We start from the raw sequence: 12,073 nt of genomic DNA on the forward strand, positions 1-12,073 counted from the left end.
TACAAGAGCAAGCCTCAAGCCTCTTAACTGCTGAGACATCTCTGCAGTCCGCTACCTTCCTTATTTAAAGATTCATTTTAAAATATATTTATAATAGTACAAATATAATGAAGGTGTTCTGTCTACACGGATGTGTACTTTCTGCTTGCCTAAGGTTTATTTATTGTTTTACTTATGTATGTGCTTGCTTTTATGAGTTTATGTGCACTTGAGTACAAGAGCCCAAGGACGTCAGAAAACAGTGACATTCCCTGGAACGGAGTTAATGGTGGTTTTATGTATGCTGGGAACAGAACCCAGGACCCTGCCAGAGTAGGTAGTACTCTTTATTGCTGAACTGTCTCTTCATCTCCACCCCCTCTCCTCTTCCATTGAACTTCCCCAGTGCTAGGTAAGTAAGCACGGACTACCATTTATGCTCTGATATTTTCTTTAATCCTTTCCTATTTCAAGTTTTTCTTCAATTTCTTTCATAGAAAATAGAGAATTGCAGTTACCAATGGCAACCGTGTTTTTGAAACTGTAAATTACATATTGGAATAGAAAGAATCTTTAAAACTTTTCCTGATTAAATTTTATAGAACTCTGAGCTGGAGAGATGGCTCAGAGGGTAAGCCCACTTACTGTTATACACACACACACACACACACACACACACACACACATTTTAAAAATAAGAAACTCTTTTAGATGTTTTATAGAAATCTGTCAACATTACCTTTTAGACAACGAAAACGTTCGTGTTTCTCATACAAAAATTCTTCTCCTTTACTGTCTCTCACATAACTTACTAGCCAGTTTCAAAGGGGTGGTTCTCTCCTGAGGCTTCAAAGACAAAAATAAATCCCAACAGCACAAAAAGCTGCTGAACATATCCCGGTTCCAGTCTTCAATTCTTAACTCATCTGCCCTCACGTTGCCCACACTCAACCTGGTAAAGAATGCTTTTCCTACAGTCCTCAACAGAATTAGGCATGTCACCTCCTCAGGGATGCTCTGACATGTTCCCTCAGGCTCAGTGTGCCCCTCTCTGCCTTGTGTTCTCACTGGACTTCTCCCGATTTCTGTTTACCCTTCTCACACAATGGCCTAAGGACGGATCAGTTCCTTTTTTCTTCTCATCTCCTATTGGGCACCTGTCAGTTTTAAGGCGACGACTGTCCTCAGCTTCCCATCCGTAAGGCGAAGCGGGCGGCGGCTTTACATTACAGGTCTCCGTTTTCCTCCAGGAGTCCTTTTACAGGAGCCAGCTTCTGCCCACCCCCTGGTACCAGAGAGTACTTTCCAGAATTATTTTCATATTCCGGCTAAACAAAAGCCAAAGATGTTCACTCTTTCTCATCTACCTCCTCTCACAAGTCTGTGCTGCCAACCTAACTTCTCCGCAGGAAAAAGTCTCATTCAACCGAACTCCGCGCCAAATGACTAGTTCCTAAACAGGATCGCGTATGCGGGGACCGGAGTCAGAGGGTGACACTGGCTTATTACGCCGTGCCGCGAAGTAGTCAAAACTGCCTATTAGGGCGCTTGAAAGAAGCTAAACCAGGAAAGCGGAGGGAGAAGCTTGGACCGAGGCCGGACAGCGGGTCCGAGCAAGGAGGTGGCTCGGGGGCCGTGCTTCTCGCACTGGCGGGAAAGCCACCCGCCTCCCGGGTAAGCACCGCGCACGCAGCCTTCCCCCGCCGCGCACTCTCGGAGACGCGCGAGGGGAAAAACTCGCACCCGCCCAACTTCACAGTCCCCGCCCTGGAACCACCCCGCACCCAGCTCCGGTCCCCGCTGCAGGAACAGCAGAGGCGGGAAAGACGAGAGCCGATCCCAGCCGTTCTTTTTTCGATGCAACCGTCTCAGAAAGAATTTCGACCCCGGGAGCCTTCGGGAGGCCAGCGCCCTTTCCATGCTGCCCCTGCGCGCCCCGCCCCGCGCCGCGCCCCAGCGCCACACTCTTCGGGTTCCGCGCTGTTCATTGGGCATCTGCCCCGCCAATCTAAAGGATGTCAACGAATCACGCTTTATAAAAGGCAAAGAGAGAGGGGAAAGGGGGCTTTTCACGCTGGCTCCCTTGGCGCGAGCTTAACGCCCCCAAGCGGCTGGAGGCACTGGGCGGGGCTCATTTGCATAACGGCCGCCCCTTGGTCTCCCTGCTGGGGGCTGGAGTCCCGCTCTCACCCACCTAGATATCTGTTGGACCACCGGCTGGTCACTCCGACCAGGCAAGCCTGTGGGATCGCTGGACGGGTTGGAGCGGGCGGGCCCGGGGACCGATTGGCTCTGAGAGTTTCCAGAAGGCAGGGGGTGGGGTGGGAGGACGACTATAAGACCGAGAAGCCCAGCAGGGGGATCCGGGAGACGCTAGTCGCGCTCGTGAAGAGTAGTGCGAAGCGACCGTTGGCTCGGGTCCCGGCTTGCCTCTCCTGACTCTTTCGTCCTAACGTTGCTTTGCCTGTTTTTCAGTCAGGATGTCCGCCCGCGGCCCGGCTATCGGCATCGACCTGGGCACCACTTACTCGTGCGTGGGGGTCTTCCAACATGGCAAGGTGGAGATCATCGCCAACGACCAGGGTAACCGGACCACCCCCAGCTACGTGGCCTTCACCGACACCGAGCGCCTTATCGGCGACGCCGCCAAGAACCAAGTGGCCATGAACCCCACAAACACCATCTTCGACGCCAAGCGGCTGATCGGACGGAAGTTCGAAGACGCCACGGTGCAGTCGGATATGAAGCACTGGCCGTTCAGAGTGGTGAGCGAAGGTGGGAAGCCCAAAGTGCAGGTGGAATATAAAGGGGAGATGAAGACCTTCTTCCCTGAGGAGATTTCTTCCATGGTCCTCACTAAGATGAAGGAGATCGCCGAAGCCTACCTGGGGGGCAAGGTGCAGAGCGCGGTCATCACTGTTCCTGCCTATTTCAACGACTCGCAGCGCCAGGCCACCAAGGATGCGGGCACCATCACCGGTCTCAATGTATTGCGTATCATCAACGAACCCACAGCAGCGGCCATCGCTTATGGCCTGGATAAGAAGGGCTGCGCGGGCGGCGAGAAGAACGTGCTCATCTTTGACCTGGGCGGGGGCACCTTCGATGTGTCCATCCTCACCATCGAGGATGGCATCTTCGAGGTCAAGTCCACGGCCGGCGACACCCACCTGGGTGGCGAAGACTTCGACAACCGTATGGTCAGCCACCTGGCGGAGGAGTTCAAGCGCAAACACAAGAAGGACATTGGGCCCAACAAGCGCGCCGTGCGCCGGCTGCGCACCGCCTGCGAGCGCGCTAAGCGTACCCTGAGCTCGTCCACGCAGGCCAGCATCGAGATCGACTCGCTGTACGAGGGCGTGGATTTCTACACGTCCATCACCCGCGCCCGCTTCGAGGAGCTCAACGCCGATCTCTTCCGAGGGACTCTGGAGCCGGTGGAAAAGGCGCTGCGCGATGCCAAGCTAGACAAGGGCCAGATCCAGGAGATAGTGCTGGTGGGCGGCTCTACCCGCATCCCTAAGATCCAGAAGCTCCTGCAGGATTTCTTCAACGGCAAGGAGCTGAACAAGAGCATCAATCCCGACGAGGCGGTGGCCTACGGCGCCGCCGTGCAGGCGGCTATCCTCATTGGCGACAAGTCTGAGAACGTGCAGGATCTGCTGTTACTCGACGTGACTCCCTTGTCGCTTGGCATCGAAACAGCTGGCGGTGTCATGACCCCACTCATAAAGAGAAACACCACCATCCCTACCAAGCAGACGCAGACCTTCACTACCTACTCAGACAACCAGAGCAGCGTGCTGGTGCAAGTGTACGAGGGCGAACGGGCCATGACCAAGGACAATAACCTCTTGGGCAAGTTCGACCTAACTGGGATCCCTCCAGCACCCCGCGGGGTCCCCCAGATCGAGGTCACCTTTGACATCGATGCCAACGGCATTCTTAACGTCACTGCTGCAGACAAGAGCACCGGCAAAGAAAATAAAATCACCATCACCAACGACAAGGGTCGTCTGAGCAAAGACGACATTGACCGGATGGTGCAGGAGGCAGAGCGGTACAAATCGGAAGATGAAGCTAATCGCGATCGCGTGGCAGCCAAAAACGCGGTTGAGTCCTATACCTACAACATCAAGCAGACGGTGGAAGACGAGAAACTGAGGGGCAAGATTAGCGAGCAGGACAAAAACAAGATTATCGACAAGTGTCAGGAGGTGATCAACTGGCTTGACCGAAACCAGATGGCAGAGAAAGATGAGTACGAACACAAGCAGAAAGAGCTTGAGAGAGTGTGCAACCCCATCATCAGCAAACTTTACCAAGGCGGTCCAGGCGGCGGCGGCTCCTCTGGAGGACCCACCATTGAGGAAGTGGACTAGGCTTGCGCTGGAGTCCGCGTAAACCTCTTTTCCTTTCTTTCTTTTCTTTTCTTTTCTTTTCTTTTCTTTTTCTCCCTTTTGTTTTGGTTTTCTTTGAAATGTCCTTGTGCCAAGTAAGATCTGTTGTTGGAAGTCTTTAGCCTGGTGCATACATATGAAAGGAAAGGTGCAACAACTTAGTTTAGTTATAAAAAGTTAGTTCTAAAGTTTGATTTGGGGGAAAAATGAGGTTTCTCTTTAATGCATTTAGAGCGATTGCTGATTTGAGCTTTTGTTGTTGTTGTTAAGCTTAAGTATGTACGTGGAGATTTGCTTGAAATGAGAAACCTGATGTTTGCACACCTGTCCTATGGAAGCTTGGTTACACTAAGATACAGAGAAGCTTGAATTATTTTTATGTACTATGAGATGAAAGTAAACACTGCGGTAATAAAGACAGGTATATTCTGTAAACACATAAATGCACATTCAAAGTAAAGCTGAAATTGATCTCAAAATTGCTGTCTGCTGTTTTCAGTCTCTTATATTTGATTCACGTCGCTCTTTAAGAAAATGTGCTGTGAAGTTTGTCTAATCCACTTTTCTCTAATTCTCAGACGAAGCGCCTGCCTCAAATCACCAATTTAAGGGGTGAAGAATCTTGGTTAACCTTTAGCATACAGAAACCTGATGGGGTCTTTTCAGGTGAATCTAAACTCCTAAGTCCTGGCTTTAGTATCCAGCTCTAAGACAACAGCAACAAGGCCATCTGAATGTTGCAGGGAAGTACAAGCGGGACTCCAGTCCTGTACAAAGTAGTTTTTCTCCAGAGTAACAAAAATGACAGCATCTTTCTCAATAGCCCAAGGGGCACAGAAACATGGGCTCTGATACGCAGGGTCCTGAAACAGGAGCCAGCAGGCAGGTTTCAAGATGATGCAATGTTGAGTCCCAGTGTGTTGGGACTTGTCTTTACTTCCTATAAAGCCTCTCAACTGTCTGAGCTTATGGCAAATTCCCTAAGAACCTGAGTGGGAGTTTTAATTACTTCCCTTTTGAAGATCTTAGAGCTTTTACACTACCTGTCTCAAATCACTACTACAGTTCTTTTTTAAAATCACATTTGTTTAGGGGTGGACAAGTTGTGTGAGTGGTTCTTTCTACTATGTGTGTCCCCAGGATTGAACTCAGGTTTTTGAGTTGGTAGCAAGTATCTTTACCTGCTGATCCATTTGGGTTTTAGTTTTTTGGGGTTTTGTTTGTTTCGGTGGTTTTTTTTTGTTTTTTTTTTTTGGTAAATTTTTTTCTTTTTCAGAGCTGGGGACCGAACCCAGGGCCTTGTGCTTTCTAGGCAAGCGCTCTACCACTGAGCTAAATCCCCAACCCCTGTTTGTTGTTTCTTTTGTTTTGTTTTGTTTTGTTTTGTTTTGTTTTGTTTGGCATGGTTTGGTTTGGTTTTTTGAGATAGGGTTTCTGTGTAGCCCTGGCTATCCTAGAACTTGCTTTGTAGACCAGGCTGGCTCTTGCATTCAGATCTGCCTGCCTCTGCCTCCTGAGTGCTGGGATTAAAGGTGTGTATGACCATTGGCTGGCTAGGTTTTATTTTTTAATGGAATTACATTAGTTCATTTAGGAGGAATTTGGGGGAGTTTTAGTAGTTAATTTGAAGATGCATAATTTTAACAGCACACATAGACATTTTATCTTTTTTACATAAAATTTTGCTTCATTTTTAAAATATTAGTGAGTTTTAGAAGCTATATTTCCAACTTATTGTGGATCCTTCTTTGTTAGTCACAGATTTATTTTTAGAAAAATAGTTGTGTTAATTTAAAAATTAGAAGCAAGGGGCTGGAGAGATGACTCAGCGATTAAGAGCACTGACTGCTCTTCCAGAGGTCCTGAGTTCAAATCCCAGCAACCACATGGTGGCTCACAACCATCTATAATGAGATCTGATGCCCTCTTCTTTTGTGGCTGAAGAGAATGACAGTGTACCTATATGAAATTTTTTTTTAAATTAGAAGCAAGGATATTGGGTTTAGAAATGACTGTCACATTATAGTTGACCCCTATGTAATAGATAGACCCTTTTATTTTTTTTTAACAAGGCTCACTTAGATGGGGAAGGAAGATAAATAGACAGTTGTAAAACTGCTTCAGAATACTTACAACATTTTCAAAGATTATACTTTGGAAATGTGGAGGCAGATTAATTAATCTATGCTGGTGTGACACTAGTGAAAGCTTCCAGCAATGGACATTAAAGGATGTGGTGAAACGACTACACAGGCTATCCCATAAACATTTGGTGAAGTACTTTGGTACTAATAGATTTAGAATGATTGTTGAGACAGTGTGTTAAGTAGCCCAGGCTAGCCTGGAGCCACACAGGTTAACCTGTGTAGTTGAGGATGACCTTGAGCTGCTGATGCCTTCATCTCCCAGATGCTGCCATCTCAACTTCATGGCCAACACCCCTGGCCTAAAGTTACTTTTTTTTTTTTAAGACAGCCCTAGGTATCCTGGAACTCACATAGACAAGGTTGGCCTCTAATTTACAAACGAGAGATCCACCCACCTCTGCCTCCCAAGTGCTGGGATTAAAGGCTTTAAAGTGACTTTTTAACACAAGTTTTACCAGGACAATATCCATTCTATTGCTCTTTCATTAGTCCTGTATTAGTTCAAGGCTGTTTGGTTGATTTGGTTTTTATTTTCCAATCTTGAGGAGTGGGTTACTTGAGGGCAATATTGAACTTGGTACTTTGTTCATGCTAGCTGAGCACCCAGAATCCCTGGCCTCTAAGGAAAACATCCCTGCTCCAACTTCAAACGGTAAGGCCTTTCTACAAGTGGAGTTGGTATGATTCACCTCGGGTCTCTAAAGAATGACCACTACGATGTGGTCTGACCTCTGAACTCTGACCTCTTGCCATCACACCAACCTGGATGTATACATACCTCTTTTCCTGTTATTTTGAAACGTAATTTGTAAAAACTAGCCTTTTTTTTTTTTTTTTTTTTTTGGTTTTTTTTCGGAGCTGGGGACCGATCCCAGGGCCTTGTGCTTCCTAGGCAAGCACTCTACCACTGAGCTAAATCCCCAGTCCAAAACTAGCCTTTTTGTGGGGGACCTTTTAAACTTTTAATTCTATCTTCTCAAATGTATCTAGATTTGAATATTACTAAGATAAAGCCACTAAAATAACCACTGTTTCCAGGAGTTAATTGAAACCAGTAACTCAAGAACACCTGGGAACTCCTTACCAGATGAGATCCTAGCCCTGGTCAAATAACAGTGGAAACAATGCTTGCTCTTAGCGGGGGTTAAGTTACAGCCCACAGAATAATTAGCATCATTCGAACTTCCAAGTAGTAGCTGGAGCAACCAAAGCAAATGCAACATGTTTAAGAGTAGAAGCTGAGGGATTAAAAAGGGTCATTTAAAACAGGCACATTTGTATCTGAATGTCTGATTATGTCTCCGGTTTAAATGGAGGCAGTCTATCAAAATAAAGTATACTGTTTACAGTAATTGAGATCTGTGACATTTTGAAAGAATCTCTAAAAATTTTTTAAAAGATTTATTTATTTAATGTATATGAGTACACTGTAGCTGTCTTTAGACACACCAGAAGAGGGCATCAGAGCTCATTACAGATGGTTGTGAGCCACCATGTGGTTGCTGGGATTTGAACTCAGAACCTCTAGAAGAACAGTCAGTGCTCTTAACTGCTAAGCCATCTCTCCAGCCCTAAAAATCCCTAAATTTCTTACAGCATTTTGTTTGTATAACGGAAAGGGACGAACACTTGTATGCATCTTAGGGGATATTAATGTAGCTTACATGATACTTAACTGATCACCCACTCAATATTCACAAAAGGCTTAATGAGAATAATTTTTGAGAATTTTTATGAGTATGGATATTTTTCCCGTATGTTTATCTATACACCATGTGTGTGCCTGGTACCCACTGAGGCTAGAAGAGGGCATCCGAGCTTTGGGAACTAGAGTTACAATTATGAGCTTCCATGCTGGTGCTGGGCATTGAACCTGGGTCCTCTGCCAGAGCAGCGAATGCTCTAACCACGGAGCCATCTTTCCAGCCTGTTCTGTTTTAGAGTTGTTGTGTGTTTGCATTCCTGCCACAGTGCACATGTGGAAGTCAGAAGATAACCTGTGAGAGTGGGAGCGCTCCTTCCACCACATGAGCCCTAGGGCTTGAACTCGGGCATCTCGACCAGCACTTTTACCCACTGAGTGCTCTCACTAGGCAAGCATTCTGCTAACTGAGCTACATTCTCAGCCCCTCAGACCCCACCCCCGTTATTATCAATCGTATTCTTTTGTTGTTTTGGGTTTGTTTTGTTTTTCAAGACAGGTTTTTCTGTGTAGCCCTAGATGTCCTGGAACTTGCTCTGTAGACCAGTCTGGCCTCAAACTCAGATCAGCCTGTGAGATCAGAGGCATGTGCCACCACTGTGCTGGCTCAATCTTATATCTTAAACAGGAGTGCAATCAGAATATCTGGATAAAATAAAAAGATCTTTTATGAGACTCTGTGGATGGGTACATAATGCACTCCCACTTGAAACTGGAGGTAGTAGAAGTTGTAAAGCGGGCTGGAGAGATGGCTCAGTGGTTAAGAGCACCCAATTACTCTTCCAGAGGTCCTGAGTTCAATTCCCAGCAACCACGTGGTGGCTCACAACCATCTGTAAAGAGATCTGATGCCCTCTTCTGGTGTGTCTGAAGACAGCTACAGTGTACTTATATATAATAAATAAGTCTTAAAAAAAAGAAAAAAGAAGTTGTAAAGCACACCCCTCCTTGATTAAAATAAAACCAACCCCTTACTTCCATCCTCAGGCTCCATATCACAAGGAGAGGACAATCATGTTCTTGGTACACTGCCTGCCACATACATGTAACTACACATGTAAATGAAAGTAAGATCTCATTTAAACACAGAGGTTACAAGGTTGCTAAGGGGACATAAATTAGGGTTAGGAACCAGGGCAATGGTGGTGGCTCATACCTTTAAGCCCAGCAGGAGGCAAAGGCAAGTGGATTTCTGTGAGTTCGATGCCAACCTGATCTACAGAGTGAGTTCCAGGACAGACAGGGCTGCACAGGGAAATCCTGTCTAGAAAAACCAAAGGAAAATAAAGAATGAGAGGAGAAGGAGCTGGGGAGATGGCTCAGGAATTAAAAGCACAGACTGGGTTGGGGATTTAGCTCAGTGGTAGAGCGCTTGCCTAGCAAGCACAAGGCCCTGGGTTGGTCCCCAGCTCCGGAAAAAAGAAAAGAAAAAAAAAAAAAAAAAAAAAAAAAAAAGCACAGACTCTTCCTGAGGACTGGAGTTCCATTCTCAGCACCCACAGCAGTTGGATTACTACTGCCTGCAACTCCAGCTGCAGGGGAGTCTGACTGCTCTGACCTCTGCGGGCCCTTGCATTCATGTGCACATACCTACCCCCCCCCACACGCACTCAGTCACACACACACACATACACACACACACACGAATCTTAAATGAGAGTAGGAGTGTTCAATTGCTTCTGTATATTTAGTTCATAAATAGGCATGAGTAAATGTTGTCAACTAGGGATGATATACAAAGGTTCGTTCCTGAGTGAAAATTACAGGTCTTTAAAGGAATCCAGTCTCATTCTTGGTATGATCCTCGGGATGTAAATATTTTAGATCGTATTCACTTCTGGCTTAGTGGGGCAATACTTAATTTTAAAATGTCTCTTTAGAAAAAAATTAAGACCCAAGGACTCCTCTTCACCACGTTCAGTGCGAGAAGGTTGGGTGTAGGGGAAGGGTAGGAGTAAGCAGTCAGGAATGTTAATTCAACAGTTGGCATCATAAGGGTTCTGCTTTGTAGAGTCTAACTTGCTGTGTAGCACAGGCAGTCTTTGAACCCAGTCTTCCCGCCCGTGTCTCCGGGGCTGGAATTACAGACATGCGCACCACGATTGTCTCAAGCCTTATTCTTTTCTTTCCTCAGCAGAATTACAACACTGTGAAACTATGACTTTTTCACTAAATAAACGTATGATTCTTTCTTTCTTCCTTCCTTCCTCCCTTCCTTCCTTCTTTTCTTTCTTTTCTTTTTTTTTTTTTTTTTTTTGAAACAGTTTCTCTACACAGCCCTGGCTGTCCTGGAACTCAATATGTAGACCAGGCTGGCCTTGAACTCACGAACATCTGCCCACCTCTGCCTCCCGAGTGCTGGGACTAAGGCATATGCTACCATGCTTCTGTGCAGCTAATGTTGGGTCTGAAAGTCTGAGACCAGAAATTTCGTTCTGTGTTATATGCTCTTAGTTGCTTTTTAATTAAAAAAATTATTTTACACATTACAAGTGTTATGTATGTATATATATATGTATACCATATGCATGCCTCCTGCTCTCAGACATCAGAAGGGGTTGGCTCTCTGAAACTGGAGTTACAGAAGGGGTTAAAAGCCACCATGTGGCAGTGGGAAAGAAACCCAGGTCCTGTACAAGAGTATCCTTAACCGCTTATCGGTCTTTTCAAGCCCTTCTCCTTGGTGTCTATAAGCTCTTAAGGCAGGTCTCTTGATCAGGCACAAACAAGAGCTCTTTCTTCCACAGGATACTTAAAGGATACTTCTCTTTTATTACAGTATAAACTTTAACAAGTTTTCCCAGGCCTGTGGATGTCAGGGGGCCACCATCTGCAGTCAGCTCTCACTTCTGCCATGCAGGCCCCAGTCTGGCCTCTGCCTCACCTCCAGAGTACTGGGACTACAAGCCTGAACCACATGCCTTGCTTTTCATGTTAATTTTAAATACTTTTTAATTTTTCAGGAGCTTCCGTTCACCTTAGTTTAGACTGAGGTTAGACAGGGCTGAGGACTATAAAACCCTTGATTTTCTGTTAGCATTTAATACATTTAGAGGGGTGTCTGGGTTTATTTCCACATTCTCTACCGGCTGTGGAATAACTAGATTCTTTGGTCTTAGCCTTTTCTAAAACTGTATCTCATTTTCTCCTGGTTCTCTCCACTCCAATTTATGAATTGGAATTATGTTAAATAATTCTTGGCATCTAGGGTATTATCTTTTTCCCTTTTCCATTAGGAAGCAGGCTTTTCCCTTCTCCTCAAACTTAACACCGGAGGTACACAGATAGATTCCCATGCATTTGAACTAACCTGATCAACAGCTAGAACTGGCTCCAGTGAATAGGACAGGAATGTATTGATCACAGTTTTAGACCTCCACAGTCAGTGACTGGAAGACTGGGTGACTAGGGCAGGCAGTGACACGCATGCTACCGTCACTGTAAAGTTTATGGGTACTCAGGTATCGACTGTGCGTCTCACACCTATTCAGCTGTGGAGATACAAAGGCAGACTCGTTCCCAGGTCTTCTCTTCATCTAGTATTGCTTACATCGGGGGAAATAACCCAAATCTGCTGGTCAGTTCAACTGCAAAGAGAAAAGCACAAAGTTTGTGACCTGTGTGAGCACGACCTCGTTTGAATACCCATCACGGTGAGCAAGTGGTTAGTGCTTTTGTTTTAGAGCAGCATTAATTTAGAGTAATTACCAAGGCTAATGCTTTACACACTGTACCAGCTAGTTTTATGTCAACTTGACACAAGCTATAGTCACCAGAGAAAAGGGGACCTCAACTGAGAAAATGCCTCTGTGAGATCTGGCTGTAGGGTGGGGGAGAGCTCAGCC

At 46.0% G+C, this 12,073-nt stretch overlaps 1 protein-coding gene across 1 annotated transcript; it reads left to right on the forward strand.

Annotated features, from left to right (window-relative positions):
* Window positions 1–2,337: 2,337 nt before the first annotated feature.
* Hspa2 (heat shock protein family A (Hsp70) member 2) lies at window positions 2,338–4,858 on the forward strand. The gene has a single exon (XM_032907966.1). It carries the CDS (start codon window positions 2,460–2,462, stop codon window positions 4,359–4,361), a length of 1,902 nt encoding a protein of 633 aa, XP_032763857.1. The 5' UTR covers window positions 2,338–2,459; the 3' UTR covers window positions 4,362–4,858.
* Window positions 4,859–12,073: the final 7,215 nt, after the last annotated feature.

Source organism: Rattus rattus, chromosome 7 (genome assembly GCF_011064425.1).
Source record: "Rattus rattus isolate New Zealand chromosome 7, Rrattus_CSIRO_v1, whole genome shotgun sequence".
Classification (NCBI taxonomy): domain Eukaryota; kingdom Metazoa; phylum Chordata; class Mammalia; order Rodentia; family Muridae; genus Rattus; species Rattus rattus.